The following is a 24750-nucleotide window of genomic DNA, read 5'->3' on the forward strand; positions in this document are numbered from 1 at the left end:
CAAAGCATCCTCATGATGTGGGTTGGAGATATTTTGTTTCTCTGAAGTGTATCGGATTAACTCCTTCTGCCAAGCTGGAACAACATGATTAATTGGCCTCCATGGCAAACTCAGCGTTAGCAGTAGGTGTTTACCTTCCCATCCCCTGCTCTTCCTTCTTACGCACGTACTCTACAAAATTCATCAACCCCCTCGTTTATGCGGACAAAATTGTTTGTGGGGCTGCACTGTGAACTTCACACTAAAGTAATGCATTTAACTCTCCTTCTTCTTTCATACTTGGAGTTTTATGTTTTAATTTGGCTCATTTCATTGATGTAATTTATAGCACAGACTAAAACACAATTGTATGTGCACAATTTGTGAAGGTGCTGGGAACCTGGGTCACAAGCTTTCTGAACTAATTTTTCTGCCAAAGCTGCTGGCTTGGATACATCTCTCCCCAAATGTCATGGAGCAACACATATAAGCAGCTGTGGTCTTAATCTGTTTAATAACATACTTTCCATGTACATCAACCATGACGTTTGGGATGTTCTGAGCAGAGAGTCGCCTTACGGGTGGCAGCAGGTAGCAAACTTGTGTGGTTTAAAGCTGCTGACTCAAAAATGGAACCTCCCACACCATTATTACTATCACAGTATAATTTTGATGATATTTAATGTTTCACCTGTTTATCAAGTATTTCCCAAATGCGGTGCTTTTGAGCTGTGCAGCTAATTTTTTTTCAAGAACATTGTTACAGTCTGAAAAGTTGGTTATGGGGGTAGGAAGAGTGCTTCCTTTTCATTTAGCTTCTGAAATGAAGCTTTAGTTGTATCAGTTTCTGAAGCAGTTGTACAACAGGCTGGCAGCACTTCTTGTTTATTCTGTTCAGATGTTCTGATTTTGTGAAGTTGCTTGGCAAAGGGGAAACAATTCTTTCTTTGTGTTAGGTCAGAGGCAGAACAGTGAAGATCCGGCCCAAGACCAAGGACTGGCTAAAGGGCCTTCAGGAGGAAATTGCTCGAAAGCGGGACAGCATTGCCCCCATGTCCCCCACAGCAAACTCCTGTCTTCTGGAAGAAAATTTTGACTTCTCTACTTTGGACTATGACTCAGAAGGTGAACACCAGGTTTCTAAGCTAAGTTGTGAGAAATTACTTTGCTGACTTTGGTTGCACAGAGAAGGTGCAGAATGAATGTTAGTGGTATCTTAATTTGTAATGAAACCGCACTTCTTAAAAAGAGGATTGTAGCTAAAGCCACGACCTGGCACTGTGCCAACGCAGAGAATTGTTGCTTAGATCCTCCTATCAGTTTAGTGCTATAGTATATGTTAGCAAATCCAGTGTATGGTATGGTTGTCTGCATAGAAACAAACTGTAATGAAACACATGGGTTGCACAAGAAGCTTGCTCAACCCGTGTATTAAATTGATTGGTTGGTAGTAGAGAGAGACAGAGAATGCATTTGCTCACTAGGTCCTTGTTATCTAATATTTTAATTCAGGTGATATAGTGGAGGATGAAGATGATTATTTAGATGATGCTTTGTGTCAAGACCTAGTAGCAGACACAGCAGAAGATATGCCTGAGGGCTGTGGACATTTCACCTCCATAGATCATGCAAACAAATCTGGACAAAACTCACGGCTGTATAAAGGTAAATTATCTACAATCCTTAAAGTAAGAACTGAAGGTTTGTTGTTTGTTGTCCTTTTGTCTGTATTTCCCTGTTTATTTATGTTTTCACTGTAGGTCGTCCAAAGATAAGGATCATCTTTTTGGCACATGTTTGTACAGTTGAGTTAGTAGACTGTAACGGAGGCCCTCAGGCATACCAGCCATACAAATAATAAGGCTTAGAGCCTCCTTCTCTCTAGTCCAGGGCAAGGCAGGAGTGCTGAGAAATGCTGATTTCCTTTTATAGATGGGAGAAATTCAGACTTTTTGTCCATTTGATGTTGTTTAGCACCAGAGCATACAACAAAAAATTGTCCATTATTTTCTTATTGGTGAGGGCCAGAGCAAAGTCAAACCAAAGGAATCCTAGTGATGGGCTTGGCCCTGTTCTTTGAGCAATAGCTGTAGCAGTGCCGTCAGGTGTAAGCTGGACAGTCCAGGAGGCTCTTGTGTTCAAATGACTTACTTCAAGGAAGCCTAAAGTTTCTCCTTTGTTCCTATTTTATTTATTTCTGAAGAAGCTGAGGTTCACACAGCAGGTGTATTCATTCTTTTAGTGCTTCATGAATGTGTTACCTTTTTTGCTGGTCACCTGGCTTGTTTGCACGTTGTTGTGAAATGACTTGGTAAAGAGAAGATAAAGCTGTGAAGAGAACACAGATAAAAACTGCAGCAAGAACTAGCTAAATCAGTGGTGGTCTTCTACTGGGATGTGATCAGGACATGCTGCAGTGGCCAAACATTGACAGGCTGGGTCGTGTATTAAACACTTCATCATGACAGCAAGTGATTCGGTAGCTGTCTTTCTGCACTCTCGCCGAAGTGTTTTGTCTTCTGACATAAAAGTGAAAGCTTTAATACCTTCAAAGGTTGAGTCAGAAATAGAGTTCAAAAAGATGAAATGAAATTTGTAAGTTTACACAGACAGGTTTTCCAAACAATCAGAGTGATACACAGCTTTCTTGCCCACCTTGAGTCGTATGCTGGGTGCCGTGTGGCCAGACCCAGAAACCTAGCCCTAAGCCAAGGAGTAATCTGTCGTTATTAAATACTGTGAAGCCAATCACTTTGTATTATAGGATGCCTTGCCCTCCAAACACCTCTGGCCTACTGTGTGATGATTCATTAAGCTACAGAGAATTGCAGTGATTCCTTTCACCCGCACTAACTCTTCTCCACAAAAAATACCACAAAGTAAATGGAGATTCTAAAGTATGGTTTGAATGAGGTCAAGGTGGGGTCATGATCTCACACAACTCAAAATATGATATATTCAATCCATCTTGAAAGTCTCTGCAATTTTAGATGCCTCCATAAGCTTCCAATTCCGCCTGAGTAGCTCCTAATTGAAGGTATGACGATTGTATAGCTCGTTTAGACACAGATGGAAACCAGTGACAGGCAGAGCAGTGCGTGTGTGTCTGTTGGAGGTCAGAGAAGGGCATAGCCTCACGAAACTGCTGTCTCTGGGAGCTGTTGACCAAAAGCAGCAGCCTTTTAGGGGACGGGATAGAGTGGTGGTGGCTGGTTTTTGTCTTGTATTCGGTGTTACTGCCAGAACTCCAAGCCGTGCATTTAGGTGCCTGCATGACTCCTTGGATCCTACCGATGAGCCCATATCTGCAGCTTAGAAGTATTGAAAATGCAGGAAGAAGGAGGGGGGCGGGTTGGGCAGATCACAGGCTGTGTCTCTGTGGCTGCCATCCGCTGCTGAGTGGGAGTAGGAAACCATGAGGCAGCTCGGTATTCCCCGCAGAGCACAGCTTTCTGAAAAACAGGAGCTTGTGTAAAAATGCCTGAAGAATGAGAGACTGCTGCTACCACAGTTCCTTCCCCAACCTCTCCAAACCACAGGGACAAAACTAAATGCAGTGTATTTTGGAGCCCTAAGTAACATAACTGCATGGCTGGGCAGCCGTGGCAGTGTGAGAACACCGCAGTGAAAGCCCTCACTTCAGCAGACTGGGAGACTAAAGCAGTCCCTCCTTCTTGCCTCTCCAGCTGTCAGAGAGGGTTAAACGGGCTGAAAGACTGTGTCCTCACCTAGCCATGTAAGGTGCAGCCCAGGGCTATCAGCCTGAGGCAGGTCTAACTGTTAGAAGACACTGCTGGAAAGCAGAGGTGTGAAGAGTGAGCCATTCAGACAGATTTTTTTTCTCTGGCGTAAAAACTTCTCCTGAGTAAGGAAAGTTGTCTAATCCTCAGAGGGAATTCCTGTGTTCAGGAAAGAAGAGCAAGAGATGGACCACGACTAACCTCCTCGTGGCTGGCATGACACAGCTCGAATGAGAGCAGGTTGCTGCCAAATCTGGCTGTGAAAAGCTCAGAATCTACCAAGCTGTGACTAGTAACCCTGAAATCAGGTGCAGGCAGTCTTTGTGTCGGCACAAAGAGTTAATAAATGCTGGAAAAGGACTGAGAGAATTGTTTGACAAAAGGGTCGATGTTTCCTGGAGTGGGAGCAGGGAGGCATTTCGGGACAGCAGAACAATGCGAAAGGAGCAACGTTGTGTTGCTATCTGATGAAGGCTTGCCAGTCATAATCGCCTCTCTCCTGACCACCCAGATTTGGTGTGTCTCACCCAGCAGGTTTCTAATACAGATCCTTTCTAAAATTTCCCTAGATGATACAGACCTGGCTGATTTGAAGCGAGAGCTGGAGGCAAGCGGGGAATGCCGCCGCCGGACTCCCAGCAGGTCTCTGTCCATTCCTACCAGGCCTCGGCCACTTCAGCCGCCACAGAGGCCTCCCCCTCCTGGTGAGTTTGGTTTCCATTAATGGTGTGTTGGCCTCAGCCTGCCATTTCTGGGTGACAAAGAAGGTAATACCTTATTCTGAAACGTCAGGCTGTTGAGGTGCTTGTGCTTGCTTCCCAGACTGTGTCAGCTTGGCTATGGCTGCAGTTCGCAACGGGAGAAGTTTGTCTTTAGGATGACAGGTACTCCACAAAAAAAGCCTTTAGTGAGGATGAAATGGCCCATATGTCTCATGCTAACTCATCACTCAGGTTAGCGAGTTGGCCAGCCACTTTGTGGCAGTAAAAATAGATATCGGTATTTATGCCTGCTGACTTCCAAAGCCACTGAGTGTTTTCTTACAGTTTGTTTTTTTCTGACTTAATTGTAATCTTCCTTTTAAAAAGCTTTGACAAAGTACTTGTTCTGGATAATTTTTATCTTTTCCTGCTTTGCAAGCAATTCTTGCTTGTTTTTGTGTTCATGAAAGAAATGCAAAGTGGCTTATGATTTTCAGTGAGGCACAAAGTGATGCTCTTTACCTAAGCTCTACCCACCTGAGATGCCATCAGTGCTATGCTGCTCCTGGTTTTATGGCTCCTTTTGGATGAATGCTGCTTGCTGGATCAGCATAATCATCTTTGCCTTCTGTATGACACAAGCTATACATCGCATTTTTCTTCCAACCCAAAAGTCTCTCTTCTGTGTATATTTTCCAGTCTTAAATAGCAGGTTCTGTCAGACTCACTGCTGGAAGATGAGTTCTTCGGCATTATTCCCATTCATTCCCGAGTCTGTTGCACAGAGGTGACAACACTGGTATCTGTATTTCTGTGCGTGGAACGCAGTGTTAATGCTCAGCTGAGGTTATGGCACGGTTTAAAGCAGGGCGTCAGTAAACTGAGTGACAGACGCTCTCTATTAACCCCCGCCCTCCCACCAGAGAAAGGGAAAAGGAGGAAAAGGGAGAGAGACTTACAAACTGAATATAAAAAGTTTTACTAATAACATTAGTAATACTAATAATATTAATAACAAGAGAAATAATGTAAGATATGCAAAACCAATTTTGAGTTTCCCGGAGCTGGGTGCCAGGTGCTGGCGTCCCACCAGCAGCTGCTGGGCAGCACCAGGCAGTCCCAGACTGGCCTTGGCAGTGGGCAGGAACTGGACTCAGGAACGCACGGATCTGGATCAGGATCGGAGGTAGAACAACGAGCATGGTCCTCTTCAGAAGGCGGCTGTGAATGAAGAGAGCGAGACCCTCGTGATCCCCCAGTTTAAACTGAGTGTGACATGCACAGTGTGGAATACCTCGTGGGTCAGTATCAGGTCACCTGTCCTGTCCGCCCCTCCCGGCAAATACGACCCCTTCTGACTCCTCACTTGCGGGACCGAAGAGATCTGTTGGAGACCTTGGCTGCTATAGTGATAATTATAAACAGAGGCCTTTTTCTGCATTCCTTTCCTACCGTTAGTGCAGTGTAACTATAAACATTAGGTGTTATCAGCTTTGGAGCAGACAGTGTCTGTAAAATACACAGCCAGCTTCAGAAAAATGCAGTTACTTAGAAGAGCTTAGCTGTAAGAAAGATTCACTAAAAGAGAGTCGGTTCTGTTTTAACCAAAACCAGGACAGGTTATTAAGTTAATTAAATGAAAGCAAGAATAACTAGGAAATGGCTTCCTGATACAGTTCAAAATTTCAGTGTTTTGTTATGTGTTGAGATTTTTTTTCACCTTAGACCAGTAACAGTTCAGCCCATCACTCCTTCTAGATTAAAGTGTCTTGCACTCAGGCAGAGGAACTCAAAGTCCCGTTGTCCTGCAGGAAGGTCTTGCCTAGCATGTCTGCCCCTGGAGGAGCAGGGAGGGTGACAGTGCCTCTTTTATTTATCGCAAACAATTTCAAAGCTCCATTGCAGATAAAATGTTGTACCAGTTCTTGAATGTAAAAAGCCATTTTTATTCCTCTTTCAGCTGGAACATCAGGCAAAAAGTCCCCCTCAGATGGTGCCCTCTGTCCAGGAAGCCACTCCACCTGCTCCATCCTGGCAACGGCAAAGCTGCTACCCGGAGCCCCTCAGCAGCCAGTGAGTCCTGCCGCACAGCGTGGCCACTGAGCATTGTCCTCAGCTCCCCCATCTATCTAGCACCGTAGACTCTGAGCATCACATCCATGATGCACCTGTCGTACATGAAGGAAGTCCCTCGCATGCCTGAGCTGGCAATGCCAAGATGAACTCGTTGTACTGCAATATTGGACTGTAGGACCTGTTAGACATCAGAAAAATGTTATTAAATTGCCAGGAATTAGAAAAGCCAAAGAGGGAGAGAGAGAATGGTGCGAGACCAGGGCACTGTTGGTTTATTCCACATGCTGCTTTCTGACAGATGCTAAGTGGATTTTTCAACAGCATGATAATATGCTTGAATTCTGTTCTCACCTCTTTTCTGATGGGCCGTGCTAGGGCCCAGCGTACCGGAAGTGTCTTGACCGTTGCTAGCAAGGCTGCTAGCCCTCCAAGTAGGCCAAAACAGGAATGTGGAAACACCTCCCCACTCCTGTCTCGTTGGATAAGAACCCTAATGCATTGAACAAGGGATGGCTAAGGGACGAGCTGTGGCCTGTCTGTCCGCTGGTGACAAAGATGTAATATCTGTCAAAAGACTCCTCACCGTTTCTGTAGTATTTACAGATTGCTGAATAGCCACTGGCAAAACCAGAACTATATAGGTGTGTGAGCTCAGCTAGAAGAGTACAGGTGTAAAAGAAAAACCAGTTTTCTCAAGATTACTAATTCTTTTTTTTTTTTTTTTAAAGCCTAAAGTCCGGACTGGAATAAGTAAACCTTACAATGTCAAGCAGATCAAAACCACCACAGCTGAGGAAGCAGAAGAAGCTATTAGATGTCTTATGGAAGCTAAAGCAGGTGAGCAGAGCTTTCTAACTGACTTGTAAAAATCTTTAAATAAAGAAAATTGTAGGTGTAGTCATCGTTCCCGCCATAGCCCAGATGCACATATTTCTATTCAGAAGGTCACCTGAACGCTGGTGTACACCTTCTTGCAAGATGGTATTTGGTGCTCTCTGTCAGTTTTGATAATACCAACTTTTTTTTCAAGATGACTCAAGCTGTATATTCTACAACAATGTAGAACCTGTTACTAGGAGCACCTTGGTTTATTTATGTACTGAAAAATTAGAAGATAAAGATTGGATCTTACTAAACTGGTGGTGCCTGTGTTATGCCTCAGAGTTGCATAAAGGGTGTTTGCTGCTCTGTTTAGCGAGTGCTCACTATTCCAAGCAGAACTAGAGAGCAAATACAGCTGTGGTAGAAATAACCTAGATTCTGTTCACGTTTGGACAGCAAGTATAGTTGTAACCTGGACAGAAGCTTGCACCACTTTAGCTTGAATAGCTAAACTAAAAGACTGCTCTGTGTTTAGGCTCTCTATCTAATCCATGGAGAAGAAAGCTTCTGGCACAGGCAAGTTAGAGCAGGTAACTGGCTTAGGTGTTGAAACGTAGGCAATGTGAATATACCCTCCACGGCTGCGAGCAGTCTTTCTGCTGATGCTGTATGAATGAGAAAGAATGCAGTACGACTCCAAGATCGCTCCCGAGTTTGCAAGGCTCTCAGTTGAGGAGAATAATGTCCCTTTTCATTTGTAAATAGAGCAAATGCTGTCTGGAATAATCCAATTTAATTAGAAATGTCATAATAGCATCTTGATGTTTGTTCCTCGGAGCGTGCTCTACATTTATTTTTGAAATCAGATTCACTCTCCATTAATTTTGAAATTCATGTTAAGCATTTCACTCAGCGTGGGTGAGGAAACGAGTCCGGTCAGCATCACTTTCCATCCCTGGTGCCGTACCACCAGCTGGCATTTACAGTTCTTCCCAAAGTACTCTCAGACACGCTCGGTATCATTATCTTGATTATCCACATAAGGAAACGAGGGCAAAAGGAGACTCCGGACTTGCGTCCAGTGCTCCTGAACCCCCAGCCAGTGTTTTATGCACTTGGCCAAACGGTGGCACAGTGCTGCTGTTTTGGTGTGAACTTATTTCGGACACGGGAGTTTTTCCATAACTGCCTCTTACAAATGTGACAGGATTGCAGAGGTCTGTGTTTATTTCCAAAACCTGTCTTCCTGGCCTGAGCACCTTCCCTTTAGGCGTGCACATGGTGGGAAATATGACTGTGAAAGAAATTATCTTCAAGCTACATTCTGATCAAGCCAAGATGCTGATTATTTTTGCTTTTCAGGACTACAGGAAGATGCACTAAAGTCTGCTCCGACTAGAAACCAGGTGTTCGCCAAACCCGAGCCTCTCCCCAGCATCACAAAGTCAGCATCAGTTCAAGGGTCACAAGCAGGACCAGTGCTTGTGCCCCATCGCCCACCACCCAAAGTTCCAGCTACGAAGAAGCCAGTACCTCTGCAAAGGACCGGTGTCAAGGCGGAAAATGTAAGATAGTTGCAGCAAAATGCATCCAGCCTCCAGTACACAGTGTGCACGATGGCAAGAGGGGCAGGCTGTTAAACAGTTTGTATGAAGTCCTGTCATTTTAAGTTCTTAGCCAGCAGGCACTGAAATGATTTTGTGCATTGTAGCCAGCAAGGCATAAAAATATACTAGGCAATCGGGAAGGAGAAAGAGCTTTGACTTCCTTTCTCAGCTGTATTCAGCTTTTCTATTTGTCAGTCCATTCTTCTAGGTCGTGTTACTTTCCTTCTGGTTTATCTAAACCTTGTTGGGATCTAAGACTCATCCCTTCTTTATCACAGTGTTTACTTCTGACAACACGATGAGGGGTCTGCTCGGTATTGATTTGAGGTGGCTTCTTGACTGGTGTGCCGTTCTGTGTCCTGTTCAGAAACGTCTAACTGCTCTCACACACCTTACAATGGGATTCAGCCTGTTGCTTTGGATTCTAGATTCTACTCAAGAGTTCAGGTTCTTAGAAATACAAACCCATAGGTATTGGGGTTTTCATCTGTCTCTCTCTCAGATCTCTACAATGGAGATAACACTTCTTCACCTCTGGAGCTGCTAAAATGAGTATTTAATGGTGAAAGCAATGTAAGGACAAGAGAAAGACAAATATAACCTTTTATATTCTCCCTTTGACAGAACCTCTGCTAGGAAGCGCTCTTCTCAGTTGCTAGGACTCCTGCCTTACCTTCCTTTGTGAAGGCATCACAGACTCTGTGTCCTATGTCTGCTTAGCAGATTCACGAAAGAAAAAAAGCAGCCAGCAGTGTGTGCCATTTCCTGAAACATTCAGTAATAAGGAATGGTCTGTTTGTTTTGTTTATGTTGTCGCCATTCCCAGGGCACTCCTGAAAGGTGCTGAGAGAGATTGCTGTTTTGGTGTCAGTTGTATGAAGTCTCCTGCAGGAATATATCGGTTTCAGTTTGACTCTGCTGCAGACTTCCACTCCATCCTCTGAGTCAGTTCAGATGGGAGTTGTGTACTTGAAAACCTCTGCCCAGTCCACCTCTACTGTTAAAAAAACATGCAAGTTAACAACAGCATATAGACAGACGTGGCAGGGGAGATGTCCATCATGAAATGTTGACTAAATATTTTGAGTGCATTAAAAAGCCTGTATATTACATTTTAATGCTATGGGAAAGTAATAAAGAATTAAAATGCTTTCATTCAGTCACACTGAGTGTGAGAAATCTGAAGCAGCCCTTGCCTTCTTGGACTGAGCTTGGTTCCAGTTACTTACGTAATTTTGAATGTTGCTAGACTGTACTCTGAGAGCTTACTTTTAGCTTCAGTTCCTAGCCTCAGTGAGACGTGACAGAGCCGTGAGTGCATTTCTTGGGTTACCCTAAGCGAACTGTCCTTCAGCCTTGTGTATCAGAACACACCTGTTGGCGTGTGCTAATGGCCCTGTTAATTTTACCCTCCTTATGCATTCTTGCTTAAATAATATTAGTCAGTGGAGAGATGTAACAAATAAATAACTCTTCAGAACTGTGTTAATTTGGCCCGGAGCAAAATCCTAACATGGAAGAGAGATGGTCAGGAAGAGCTGTGTTCCTCACACAGGGAGTGAACAGGCTGTAGGATCCTTGTCCACCAGCAGCACTCTGTAAATGAACATCGGTCCAAGGCACGATGCGTGAGAGCAGAGCCAAGCAGGTACCGTGTAAATCTGTGCTGTCAAGCCTCCTCCTTGGACCTCGGACTGCTTTTTTTTTTTCCTTCCAGTATGTCAGCTTTTCTCAGTAACCCATCAGTAGGACTTGCACTAGTGGTGACTCAGAGCTTAACGTACCCTTTTTCTTCTCAAAACTCTGGTTCCTTTTCCCCCTCAGGCCGTGTCTACAGAAGAGCAGTTCAACCAGCAGACAGTCCAGTCTCCTTTCGACTTGCCAGAGCCCTGCCTGGAAGCCGGAGCTATTCTCAGTCCAACCAGGGTGACTCCGGTCCCTAAGCCCAGAACACCCCAACCTGGGAAGCCCCAGGAGAGCAGGGGGAGCAGTGAAAGGCAGCCACTCTCGGCAAGCACGGCCGAGGCCAGCGCGCTGCCTCCCCCCAGCGCTCCCTTTGCCCCAAAGGTGCCACCACGCAGAAAGAAGTCAGCTCCTGCAGCTCTTCATCTGCAAGTTCTCCAGAGCAGCGACAACCCGCTTTTTAGTGGGTTAACGTTCAACTCCAACGCCAGCAATCCCGGGCCCTGCCCCCAGCCTCCGGGCGCTTGCGTCCCCTCGCAGTCTGCTCTCTCGGCTCCGCCATCCTCTGCCAGCCCAGAAAACACCACAACCACACAGCTGGCACCAAGTGCTGCAGAACCAGTGGCGGACCTTCAGGGCCCTCCCGCACCAGAAGGCCAGCATCCACAGCTCGCACAGACCAGCTCCCTTCCGGAGAACGCCAGTCTTTTGGACCTGGACACGGATTCTTCCTGCCCTCTTCCCATACAGGTGGCATCAGCTGCTTCTCCAGCGCACACTCCAGAAAATTTAAAAAGCCCCAGCTTGAAAGGTTTCAGTCACTGGGTTACATTTAGTGATGACGAAGACAGTGGTGCGCTGTCGGAAGGGCTCAAACAACTCCTTGTCTTAGAACAAAACAAAACCACCTTGATGAACGCAAACACTAATTTAGAATTGTAAAATTTGTCCCCTTAATGTTCCTATAGAAATCATAGTTATGATGCAAAATGAAAAATCTTTTGCACAGAGATTTTTATTTAAGGAAATAGATCATCTGTCCATGCTACATTTCATTTTCATGTTTAAAGATAAAGATGCTGCCCCTGGAGGGAAGTGCATAAAGTATATACAACCTAACATTATCTACAGCTTGACTGAAAAGTTCTTTATTCTAAGTTATTTCTTTCTATTAATCCATCTTAAGATGTTTTATTTCATTTCAGGTACAAATCATATGTAAGTACATGTAATGATGTATGGAAAACAGATGTTAAGAAAAACATTTTCCCGTGAATTTTATATATTAATCAATTTCTGTTACTTGAAATAAAGAGTCCTTATCTTTAATAGTTGGACTGCTACAGTTACTCTGGAACAAACACCCAAGAGGGGAATATACCCCAGTCTGACTACTGCAGTAACACGGGTACTGTTCTGCTGCTAAGCTTCTGCTGTGGAAACAAGGCTTAGACACTATCTTCTCGTAGGTCTTAACGAGCTGCAGTGCCGGCAGGCCCCAGTATTCATTCCTGGGTTAAAAAGACACAGGGTGTGTGCTATGAGGCTGTAAAGCGGAACCACAAGAGCAAGAAACAGTTGTTCTTATTCCAGAGCAGGCAAGTGACACTCACCCCCCCCCCCCCCCCCATGTTAGAAGAGACCCCTTGTCATTGCTGTGCTGTTAAGGGTGCTGTAGCGATACGCATCTGCTACTCGACGAGGACCGGGCAGCCTCGCAAAACACAGCTCTGACCTGCAATGAGCTCAAAGGCCGCCCTAAGGTGCTTTTCTACCCCAGCTCCAAAACACCCTGGTTTTTGATCACAGCAAGCCAACGCCAAACACGATGCCTTACAGTGGAACAGCACGTGGGCAACGCCAGTCCCTTGTTGAAGCAGCACTGTGTTCTGCTTGTGTGTTACCTAGGCCAATGCTGTGGAAATATGGTGAAGAGTTGAGAGCAGCTGATGACACAGGTCATTAGCATATTAATGTCATGATGAAGGCAGTTTAGTAATTCAGTAGTTGTGTCCCTGTTCCCATTCTGCTTCTTTGCAAGAAAAGGCCACGTCAGTCTTTTATTTCCCCAGTGCAGATGAGGAAAGAGCTGGTCCTGGAACCTACCTTTACGCACGTGCAGCACGGGCCGTTACGTCCTCAAACTAAGCCCCAGGCACACGACGGGGAGCGGCAGAACCCTCCTGCAGCGAGAATTGGCCGCTTACGGCCTAATGCCGAGTCCGCCTGCTCACAGTAAAGCTGGGCTCGGACACCAAACCGGGGGGCTGGTCACAGGTAGAAGTGTGTAGAGCTGCGGCTCTCGCTGTGTTTCTGCTGCTCATCAGCTGTGCAGGCTGTTGGGTTTGCACCGGGGCAGGAGCTGCCACGTGCTTCCCACGCGCCCCAGCCGGGCCGTGCCAGAAACATTGACCTGAGCGCTGAACGTGAGCTGGGGAGGCTGAGAACCGGAACCAGAGCTGGGCAGCCGCATGGAAGGCTGAGGACGGACGGAAGCCGCACGCACACCACCGTAGAGAACGCTGCTGCTCGGGTGCGTCCGTGCAGGGAGCGTGCCGAGGGGGCCGGCGCAACGCGCAGAGCGGGGCTGACTGGGAAGGAACGGCAGTTGCCTGTTCTAGGTAGGTTCTTGCAGACGAACGGTTTACAAGCCGATCGTGTTCAATGGCTGGGGGAGGCAGCCCCTGTTGGCCGCTGCAGGAAGTCCAGGCAAGGGCTCCTGCGTGCCTGCTTTGCCTCTTCCTTATGCCTACCCCGTACTGCACCGCAGCCTGTAGGGCTGGTGTTCCAGGTGACCCCACAGCTCCCTTACCACCATGGGCTGGCTCATGAAGTATCGCTGCTCAGCTCGAAGCAGGCTTGATCGTCATAATGAAGTCATCTCTCACTTCTTAGCCAGCCAGCAGTCGTGCCTCGCAGAAGCCCAAGATTTTGGCGAGGATACTCCATGGTGCTAAACGTGTCTGTTACCTGCTGTAGCCGCACAGGCTTTTCCCTTGCCTGTGCCGTAAAGCTGTACGCTGTAGATGCTGTTTGTTCGAAGCAGGCAGTTAAAAACAATAAACAGATGGCAACTTGTCATGGTAACTTGTTAAGGGAAGCATCAAGAGAACTTTTAATAATAAAGGAAGGAGAGCATTTTTAAGCAGTTGGTGAAGCTGAAAAAACCCTCATTTCCAGATCTTTTTTTTTTTGCAGAAAGATGTATTAAAAAAAAGTTCAGTTCTTTTTTTCCATAGGAAAATTAATTGGCTTGTTCTCAGCTTCTTGGAAACTGGGAATTCAGCCACCTTCTCACTTGCAGTACCTACCTCTTTCACTGCCACTGCCGAACTGTGGCTGCTGCCTTTGTCTCAGCACACGCCGTCCTCCTCTGCTCCCTCGTTTGCCAGACACTTTAAAGAAATCCCCAGCACCTTCAAAGGCCAAACCAATAAAACCCAGTGCTAAGCTTCTTACGTGAGTGTCAGTTTAACGTGGTGGCAGGCTGGTGAATAATGCTGAAGCAAGACAGTTGTTTCCCGCAAGATGACACAGAGCCTTAGCCTCTTCATCCTCCTCTTAAAAAAAAATACAGTGAATATTTATGGGCACATTTCAGTATAAAACATAAAGAGCAGTAAAAAAGAAAGAGTACGTTATATGACCATATCCCACATTTTCTGCACAGATAATTAACAACTCTAGGACAGCTAATTTACATGTTAATGAAAGTGTTAGCAGGAAAGCCAATTAAAGTGGATTTATACAAGTCAAATAAAATCTGCTTTATTACTCTCCTTGAATAAGAGAAGTATCTGGCCTTTAGCATGATGTCTCATGTCTATGTACGTGGCAAGCGGCCCACTGAAGTATGAATCCCCGCAGCTGGCTGGTTTATACTCTCGTGGCAGCACAGGCCGTTCAATCGCAGCAAATCAAGGGAAAGGGACAGACAGTCCAGCTGAAAAGGTTACAGCGAAGAATGAGGAATCTCCTGTCTTGATGCTGTATCTTCCTCACCGGTGCCCCGCACCTCAGCCAAGGGTTTTTCAGAGGCAGTTGTTTGTGACCTGGGTTCTAGGTTTAATGCTCAGGAGAAGTGAAGCAGAGCCAGACTTGCTTTGCATTTGGGAAACCACTGCCGAGAACTCCGCCTGCCAGAGGTGGTGACTCTCTCCTTCCCACTCAGGATCAAGCCGGGACCCACCAGAATGTAAAAACCCAAACCATTGTTAGCTGATGCCCATGGCTAGGGAAGCCACAGCACGGCTGTGTCCTCAGCTCTGCTGCCCATTCTCACTGGGAAGTTATCAATGGCGACCAATGGTCTCCGTGATCGCCAACAGCCTTGACAGCCACACAATGGGTCGGGGGGAGCGGCCACCCCATGACATTTTTCATGTTGTGAACCCAACACTTGGAAACCTTAAAAGCGTTGACGCTGCCTGTGAAGCCAGGTATGAACGATTTACCAGCGTCTCTGTGCTTATTTAATGCGAGAGACTTTGCCACAAGACTAACGCCGCGTGAGCTTGCCCAGGACCCTGTAGTACAGCAGCTTTCAGTTGCTACAGGCAGCCGGGTTGCTCAGCTGCATTTGTGTTTGGGGTGGGTAAGCGGTTCTTCCTTGGTGTAACAACTGCTCCATTTAGCTTTTTTAGGTAGGTGACCACTGAAACAAACAAAAAGAGAGAGAACCGAACCCAAAATGGTTTAGGATTTCCACTCTCGACAAAACAACATTTTTTGCTTTTTCCTTTTTGTCCAGAATTGACATTTTCACCAGATAGAAAATTTCTCCTTTCCAGCTAGCTGCTCTGCCTGGCACCATGGAGCACAAATCACAGTTACAGTCAGTTTACATTACTGTAAGCACAGCAATTAAAAACTACATGACTGTTGCTACTACGAATACCAATACCAGAGTGCTGGACAAGTGGAAGAGGATTGACAAACCCCTATTAGCTGTCCCCTCCTGTCTTACTGTTTTAGTCTTGGATGCCACAGTGCAGACAAAACGCCATCTCCTCAGACAATTCATGCATACCCGCTGGCCACACCTGCAGCTGAGTCCCCAGCTAGACAGGATTAAGGGCAGAGTTTGAGACCTAAGAATGTACTCAACGGGGCTATTCTGAATTGATGTGACACCAGGGAAGCACGCAAGCCTAAGTTGCTAATGGGAAGCAGACATGAGTGCCACGCAACAGACCCTCTGGCCCTCCAACCAATAGCTGTCATGGTTTAGCAGGCACTTTTGCAAAATCTAAAAGCACAACTAAAAAAACTGTCCAGTTTGGCAAAACACAGATGGCCACCTGCGCCCCCCAGTGCTGTGCCTCTTACCGAAGATGAAGGGTAAACATTGCATTCTTCCAGCATGAGACAATCACTAAAAAGTAATGCAGGTGGTCTTCAACAAAAGCGAACATGACCCAGAGCATTCATTTGGCAGGTCATTCACCTTTAATACATTTTGTGGCATATCTAGTACATTCTTAAAAACACATTTTATTACTATATTAAAAAAAAAACAAACCCAAAACAACAAAAAACCCTAGCCAATCCCCCCTAAAAATACTGGGTTTAAAAGTTACACATATATACATACAGTTACAAAAAGGAGCAAGTTGCCTCAAGAGTTCCAGTTCCAGTAACAAAACATAGATGCATTTACTGAATGAGATTAATGTGTAATGTCATCGACCTGAATCCCTGTAAGCCAAAGCAGTCTATTACAATCAATACAAGATTTGTCATGCCAAACACACACTCCGTTATTAGAAGTCTTGTCTACTCACAGTGAATTCCACATACCCTGTTACTCTGTGAACACAAACTGTTCTAATATATTTACACTCTGAAGTTTAAACCACAGTGTAAAATGGATAAAGCTGTCTAGTAGTTATGATGGTTCTGTTACATTTTCTACCTGAAATAGTGCCATGCAGCGTTCTTACCTATGTCTCGACTTGGGGGGTGGGGGGAAATGCTCTTTTTGCTAGGGCAGTGCTGTACATTCTCTGTACTGCTCTTGTGACTTCTACTTTGCAACTCCAGCAGGTCAAGGCTCCGGTCCCAGGAGCGCATTTTTGGATGTCGTGTCCTCCTGGGCTGGAGAGCTCTCGGGTGGGAGCGGCGGAGGTGGCCTCAGGGCCTGGCAGGACTGCAACGGCCACCGGTGCCTGCAGCAGGCCCACACAGAGCCACAAACCGCATCTCCCACCTCTTCGGTAGCTTTCGTAGCCATAGTTTTAAGGCCAGGGATATCAGATCCATCTCACGTAAGTGATGCTAGGAGATACCTTAAGCCTGTCAGCAGCACAGGCCTTATTTAACAAATGGTCAGCTAGGGCCGTACAGCCTAATCACGACCTACGTTTGTTGTCAGAGAGGGCAAGGGTGGAAAGAAAGGAAGGAAAGCGACCACAATCAGACTAGGCTGCTTTTAACTGCATTGCACGCTATTTAAGACTTGAAAAAAGTGGCCAAGCACTGCCTTTTTTTTTTCAAAAAATACTTATTTCTTACCAGTACTGTTAAGGTATTCTTAATATAAACATAAATAAGACAACACTGCTGTTTTTCTCTATATCTACACCAATAAATACACTCGGGCCTCAAGAAACCCAAACATCCAGGATCTCCTGCGCTGCCAGTGGGACCTTATGACCACCTGACTTTTTTCCCCGCTTTACTTTTTCTCTACCTGAGCTCCAAACTCTAAGCATCAGCTTTTTGGTCAGAGCCTACCTTTGTCTTACTCCACTTGAGCCTTTTCAATGCTTTTTAAATCAGCTAAAGAAAGAGTTTCTAAATGAGTAACATGAGCCAGAGATTTGAATGTGTCCCACGAGTCAAGCACAAGAGCTAAGCCTCTGTTCTGTATCTTCCACACACTGCCCTGACTCTGACCAGATACACATCGCCCTAAAGAAAGCAATCTCACAAGCTGCTGAGATTGAGAGAAATGTACAAGAAAGTGAACAAGTCATTTGCTCTGTTTTCATTTACACAAACAGATTAAAACAACTACAGTTGTCTATGCACTGACAACCTGCCAAGCTATCTCTTTCTCACCAGCTGTTTGCTGACAAAACTGGGGGGTCTATTAAATGAATAGGCAAATTACAAGAACTCCTGAAATTGGGTCACTAGACCAAAATGCTACCTTCATTCACTTGGGTAAATTCCTTCAGGCTCCAGTCAGACTACTTCACGTGGACAGCCAAGCAAAGCTTTGAGGCAGCCACCTGCTGCTCCTCCCCTTTGACACGACAAATAACCACCTCAGTTAATTGTTTCTGATCGTCTATATAAGACTTCAGTCCCAGATGTATTTTTACCTTAATGAGACCACCTACCTCCAAGAGCAACCTTTTTTTTTTTTTTTTGCTAAGAGCAGATGTCCTGGGCACTCTCCACAGTCTAGCTGGGTTGCTCCAGAGGGATATCTGCAGACTAAGCGAAACTTCTCTTCCACTGAACCCCCATCCCCTGCCAGCCAAATCGCTGGAGATTTGCACACATTTTGTCGACAGGTCATGGTCACTCTCAGCCAACACACATTTTCTTCTTGCCAAGTTTATAGGACTTCAGTTTGTATTTGTTTTGAATATATTTCACAAAAAAGCTGGAGAGGTGTGTCTAAGTTGGAGATGTACTGAAAATCATTTTAGCAGCAGATACTATTGACATAGCATCTTTGTAGTTCTGCAGATCCCCTAACACATGTTAGGAGAACTTGCACCAAATGGAGGAAATCAGCAGCCAAGGACGGCAAACACTCAGTCTCCAAGTTCTTGGGCTAAAACATCCTGAATGAACTTCAACGTACGTTGGTACAGGAAAGCATCCTTCTTCTTTGGCTTACAAATATTTAGATGGTTAACATCCACTGGAATAAGGTCTCCAATTCCTAACTCTGGGAGAGGGGAAAAAAAAAAGAAGAAAAAACTACCAAAGTTAGTAAGATCACCTAGACTGAAAAGCACATCTTGAATTAGCAATTTCTCCTGTCTTCAGTTTAACTGTTTTGTCTTAATTACTTTTTAATGTGCCAAAAGCATCAGTACACACTGTTATAGTCAGACAGAGCTATACATCACTACAAAACCCACACTGGTAAACCAGTAGGTCAGAGTTCTACTGTCTTTACTGGGAATATACAAAAGTATGTTTCTCCATATAGACAACTTATAAGAATCAAAACTTCATTTACCAGCACCTGACTGACAGCAAAGCCCTGACTGACATTTAAGCATTGACATCAACAGGGACAGGGTTTCATCCAAGGTATCCAGATTCTGATCACCACTAATTGCCCATATTCCATATAAAATACTTTGACATGGAGATTAAAAATGGGACTAGAATGAACCTGAAATACGCCACAAATCACTACACATATTTCTAGGGAAATGAAAAATTTATATTGCTTAATTGTAGAATAAAAGTATTCCATTTCCAGCTACTGATTTTGGGGCACACTACAGCATTTATTCTTTCCTGACAGCTATCACTACAAGTGAACCTTCCGGCTAGGATACTGTGACTGCCACGTTCCAGTTTATTATCTATTCACTCAACCACCTGAGAAATCCTCCATTTGCTTGGAACTCTGTACCTTTAACCACGTAAAATCACACCAGAGCAGGATGAAGGTTTGCTTTCATGTGCCCAAGCACAGAAACAGTGAGCCTACTGCTTGTCAGCCTGGGTTTGGAACAAAAGGAGCGGTGTGCTATTGCACTGTCACGTACCCTCCAAAGGCTTTCGAGAGAGCTGACATGCTGCACTGCGTGTCGAAGAGGACACGAAGAGGAGAAAAATGCTACAAAATTATAACTGCACAGTGCTTATATGTGCACTCTGTTATCCAGCCCTCTTTTTCATTTTATTTTGTTAAATCAAAACCAAAAAAGAATGCCCAGTTTTCCAGTCCTTGCCAATAAAATGGCACCCACAACATTTTCACAAACAACTGCATCTCAAGAAGATGTACTGAAAAAACATTGCTAAATACTGACTCAGGGAAATGGGGATGTAGAGGCCACCTTTTTCAGAGCAACTAACCTTGCATTTAACCTAGTGGATTTAGCTGGTGGAAAGTCTGATCTAAAATCCAACAAAGCAATGGTTTCTGTCCAAGGCTTTACACGTACCTTGAACAGTGCAGAAGAGGGTTTTGCTCAGGGAAAACCTGAAAATAACAGACTTAAAACAATTCTCTAAGTTGAACGCCCAAAAAAAGAGCAAGAGAAAGAACTGTCTGGTGTTCCCTTCTCCTACAAAAGGCAAAAAGACGGAGGGAGCTCTTCAGACAAATTCTGTTGCTTGAGGATGTGAGATATGGAAGATAAAGGACTCTTAATACTGAAAAAACAGCTTTGTAGCTTTTTCCTTCCATTAGCAGTTAGCTAATTTTCTTTATTTTTTAAAGAGGGAAATAGCTGGAATTTGCAGGAGCTTCTGAAACACTATTCAGCCTACCTGTACAAGGATAAACAACAGTCACTGGTAATTACAAAGGAAAGGACTATAACAATGTAACATTAGACCAGGGTCTACCCTGCTTTTTTCAATAAGCAAGTCTTACCCACGTTTATAAAAATCAAACCAAACAATTGCTATTCTAAGATACAAATGTAGCTGCCTCTGATCTCGGCAGGGAAACTGCAGTTCAAACTCCGCCAAAAGTTTAAACAAAAAGACTCACAGCGTAACAGATGTACTTTTTTAGGTCTTTCTACCATTGCATTTATAATCCTTCCTCATCATTGATGCTTGCATGAACACACACAAAATTCAATAAATCAAATGACTACTTGACTTACTTGCCGATTCCAGAGGTACAACATGCAGTTTTACCATGCTGCCTATGTGTGTCGGTAAGGTTTCTGCAAAACTCAGCACGGAAAACTTCTTGTCTTTGGCAAAAGACAGGAAGTCGTCATTCAGCTCTTTAAGGGCAGGAGAATCTGAGAAAGAGCAACATAAATTTTTCAGTGTTATCTTGAACATAAGATTATAGCATTTGTCTGGCAAGACGGCATTCCTAAAGAATGCAGATGTTCGGGAAAAATTAATACTCCAGTAAAAGCAGTAGCATTTTGTTTGTAATCCCTTTTTCCAGCTATCCCATGCAACAATTGTTTATTTCTGCATATAGTGGAATTTGTTTAGATTAGAGTCTAAGTCCAGCACATGTTGAGTTACCGCATTCCTAAATGGCCCAAACCACTGTTCTATAAACTTGTTCTGAATCCCTTCCCACCCCCCCACCTCTGCAATCAAATAAACCAGTTACTCAGAATTAGTTACAGTAATTCAACACACAACCCAAAACATAAAAAAGGGGGTGGTTGTTTTTATCCAGTTTTTTATGACAGCATGATAAAAAAAGCATCATGAACAGATTAGCATAGATCCCCGCTGCTAAATAGTAGCAAAGTGAGCGTACCCTTGCTGAGTTCTTTAACCTCCACAGACGGAAACAGAAGATATCTGGCATTTATAGAATATTCCGCCAGCTGGGACCCATGGTGAGGTACGCTATAAAATACGATTCCTCTGGTGTTGTTTACAATTTTATCCATTTCTGGATTCTTGGAAGCATCCACCAGCATCTTTTTGACTAGAAGACCTGGCAACAGAAACTGAATTAATACAGGGATTTAAACCACTGTGAAAATAACGATCATGCTATACTATTCATGAAACAACTAACCATATTCTTGCCTCAGTTGATTAGTCCTTAGTTTGTCAAATACGTAAGATTAAGTTGAAAAAAAAACAAACCAAATCTGAGGAGGCATTAAAATAACATGTCAATGAATGATGCAGATCCAATTTTGGTTTGCTTTAAGTGTTGCTAATGACATTTACTATATGCCTAATCCTGGAGAAAATTTTGCCTCTGGATTCCCATTTACATGAATTTCAACTCATTGATTTTGTGCTTTTATATCAACACAGTAAAACCAAACAGCAATAAAAAACCTTTCACAATGTATGTGCTACTGAATATAATGCATTAAGAAAGTAGGAATCGATTTTGCATTTATAGGTCTTTGCAAATTTTTTAGACAAACTATTGTGAATAATTGCATTTCAGACTGATTTCGGTTGGCAGCTTATTCTGAAACATAACAGTAGATAAATACTTTATATCAAACAGGCAATGTGCTCACCGCCCATGCTATGCGATACCCACACCAGCGGTCTGTCTCCAATCCCCGCAGCTCTGAGCTTGTCAAGAAGCTCATTGCTCCTGTAAGCAATAGACTTCCTGAAAAGAAAAAACAAACACAAGCATGACAGGTTAACAGGCAATGCTAAAAACAGAATGAAGGTGAACAGTTATGAAGGTGAATTACATATGCAAAACATTAATTACTTATTTATTGTTGCTACACTGAAAAACGCCAAAAACTTTTGTAAGGTTGGCTTCACAAGGACAACGGGAATTGGGCTAAATTCAGCTTCTTGATCTTGCTAGAAAATTTTCTTTTAATTTCACTCATCACTCATTTCCTTCAGCTTTAGTTCCACAAATCTCTTTATGGGTTTTTAGGTAGTTTCACTTACACATTGTAACAAAATTATGTTGCATTTTATAAAAGAATCATCAATGCATAATAAACTTTATCCCCTGAAACAAGAATATACCTGATGTCTGAGAAAAATGTACTTTGCTAAACAATGGTCAAAATGTGGAGCAACGTACAGGAAATTAAATAACTAAATGCATGATCAACCAATACATTAAAAAATCACCGATAATATCTGCTATACTTTCCAGACAATAATCTCCAAATGCTTTGTACTGGAATAGTACAAAAGCACAATAATCTCCACTTCATAAACGAAGAGACTGAGCTCTGGAAAGGATAAGCCACGTGTCAAAGGTTGAAAATGAATCTGTGGTACAACCAAAACAAAACCAATGCCAATTTCCAATGTAAGCTTTAAAGTGCAACGTTGTTTCTCCTTGCAGCCTCATAAGAATCAAACACAGAAGACCCCTGGATAATAGAAACACCAGGATATTGCGGCAACCACTGTGCAAAGTGTAATTCACTTCATCTCTACTCGTTCTCAGCATTCTCAGTATAAACTGCTTTTGTAACACATACGAAAAGGATCACAGAATCACAGAATGGTAGGGGTTGGAAGGGACCTCTGTGGGTCATCTAGTCCAACCCCTCTGCCAAAGCAGGGTCACCTACAGCAGGCTGCACAGGACCTTGTCCAGGCGGGTCTTGAATATCCAGAGAAGGAGACTCCACAGCCTCCCTGGGCAGCCTGTTCCAGTGCTCCGTCACCCTCAGAGGGAAGAAGTTCTTCCTCGTGTTCAGATGGAACTTCCTGTGCCTCAGTTTGTGCCCATTGCCCCTTGTCCTGTCGCTGGGCACCACTGAAAAGAGCTTGGCCCCATCCTCCTGACACCCACCCTTGAGATATTTGTAGGCATTTATTAGGTCCCCTGGCAGCCTTCTCTTCTTCAGGCTGAACAAGCCCAGCTCCCTCAGCCTTTCCTCGTAGGAGAGATGCTCCAGTCCCCTCACCATCCTCGTTGCCCTCCACTGGACTCTCTCCAGTAGCTCTTCATCTTTCTTGTACTGGGGAGCCCAGAACTGGACACAGTACTCCAGATGAGGCCTCACTAGGGCAGCGTAGAGGGGAAGGAGAACCTCCCTCGACCTGCTGGACACACTCCTCTTAATGCACCCCAGGATCCCATTGGCCTTCTGGGCAGCCAGGGCACACTGCTGGCTCATGGTCAACCTGTCGTCCACCAGGACACCCAGGTTCCTCTCCACAGAGCTGCTCGCCAGCAGGTCCACCCCAAGCCTGTACTGATGCATGGGGTTGTTCCTCCCCAGGTGCAGGACCCTGCACTTGCCTTTGTTGAACCTCATCAGGTTCCTCTCTGCCCAACTTTCCAGCCTCGCCAGATCACGCTGAATGGCAGCACAGCCTTCTGGTGTATCTACCACACCTCCCAGTTTGGTGTCATCAGCAAACTTGCTGATGTTACATTTTAACTCTTCATCCAGGTCATTGATGAAGAAGTTAAACAAGACTGAGCCCAGTACTGACCTCTGAGGGACACCACTAGTTACCAGCCTCTAACTAGACTCAGCGCCGCTGACGACAACCCTCTGAGTTCTGCCATTCAGCCAGTTCTCAATCCACCTCACTGACCACTCATCCAGCCATACATCCTGAGCTTCCCTAGGAGGATGTTATGGGAGACTGTGTCGAAAGCCTTGCTGAAGTCGAGGTAGACAACATTCACGGCTCTCCCCTCATCTACCCAGCCAGTCATGCCATTGTAGAAAGATATCAGATTGGTCAGGTATGATTTCCCCTTGATGAATCCATGCTGACTACTCCTGATAATCTTCATTTCCTCCACTTGCTTGTTGATGACCTCCAGGATAAGCTGCTCCATCACCTTTCCCGGGATGGAGGTGAGGCTGACCGGCCTGTAGTTCCCTGGGTCCTCCTTCTTGCCCTTTTTGAAGATTGGAGTGACACTGGCCTTTCTCCAGTCCTCGGGCACCTCTCCTGTCCCCTCCAGGACCTCTCAAAGATGATGGAGAGTGGCTCAGCAACGACATCCGCCAGCTCTCTCAGCACTCGTGGGTGCATTCCATCAGGGCCCATGGATTTGTGGGTGTCCAGATCGCTTAAGCGATCCCTCACACAGTCCTCCTCGACCAAGGGAAAGTCATCCTCTCTGTAGGCTTCCTCTCTTACCTCCGGGGCCTGGGATTCCTGAGGGCCTGCCTTGGCACTGAAGACTGAAGCAAAGAAGGCATTCAGTAGCTCTGCCTTCTCTGCATCCTCCGTCACCAGGACACCCGCCTCATTCAGCAGCGGCCCCACATTGTCCCTAGCCTTCCTTTTGCTGCTGATGTAGTTGAAGAAGCCCTTCTTGTTGTTTTTGGCATCCCTTGCCAGCTTCAATTCCAGGTGGGCCTTGGCCTTCCTCGTCGCATCCCTGCACGCTCTGACCACATTCCTGTACTCTTCCCAAGTGGCCTGCCCCTCTTTCCACATTCCATGGACCTTTCTCTTCCACCTGATCTCCGCTTGTTCAACCATGCAGGTCTCCTGCCTCCTTTGCTCCATTTCTTTCTCAGGGGGATG

General features: G+C 44.9%; 2 protein-coding genes across 2 annotated transcripts in view; one reads left to right on the top strand and one right to left on the bottom strand.

The window, feature by feature from the left end:
- SYNJ2 (synaptojanin 2) overlaps positions 1-11917 on the top strand; it is a 71430-nt gene extending 59513 nt beyond the window's left edge. The window contains exons 21-27 of the mRNA XM_075413873.1: positions 936-1104; positions 1492-1644; positions 4289-4423; positions 6381-6493; positions 7225-7333; positions 8681-8883; positions 10750-11917. Of these exons, the coding sequence (XP_075269988.1) occupies positions 936-1104; positions 1492-1644; positions 4289-4423; positions 6381-6493; positions 7225-7333; positions 8681-8883; positions 10750-11550 (1683 nt within the window). The 3' untranslated portion in view covers positions 11551-11917. The remainder of the gene's footprint in view (positions 1-935; positions 1105-1491; positions 1645-4288; positions 4424-6380; positions 6494-7224; positions 7334-8680; positions 8884-10749) is intronic.
- Positions 11918-16045: 4128 nt separating this feature from the next.
- The window catches only part of SERAC1 (serine active site containing 1), a 28199-nt gene continuing 19494 nt past the window's right edge, over positions 16046-24750 (bottom strand). Inside the window, exons 14-17 of the mRNA XM_075413875.1 lie at positions 21783-21880; positions 21053-21235; positions 20427-20570; positions 16046-18514 (exon numbers count right to left, since the gene is read on the bottom strand). Coding sequence (XP_075269990.1) covers positions 18378-18514; positions 20427-20570; positions 21053-21235; positions 21783-21880 — 562 coding nt within the window. The 3' untranslated portion in view covers positions 16046-18377. The remainder of the gene's footprint in view (positions 18515-20426; positions 20571-21052; positions 21236-21782; positions 21881-24750) is intronic.

Source organism: Opisthocomus hoazin, chromosome 2, assembly GCF_030867145.1.
Source record: "Opisthocomus hoazin isolate bOpiHoa1 chromosome 2, bOpiHoa1.hap1, whole genome shotgun sequence".
NCBI lineage: Eukaryota > Metazoa > Chordata > Aves > Opisthocomiformes > Opisthocomidae > Opisthocomus > Opisthocomus hoazin.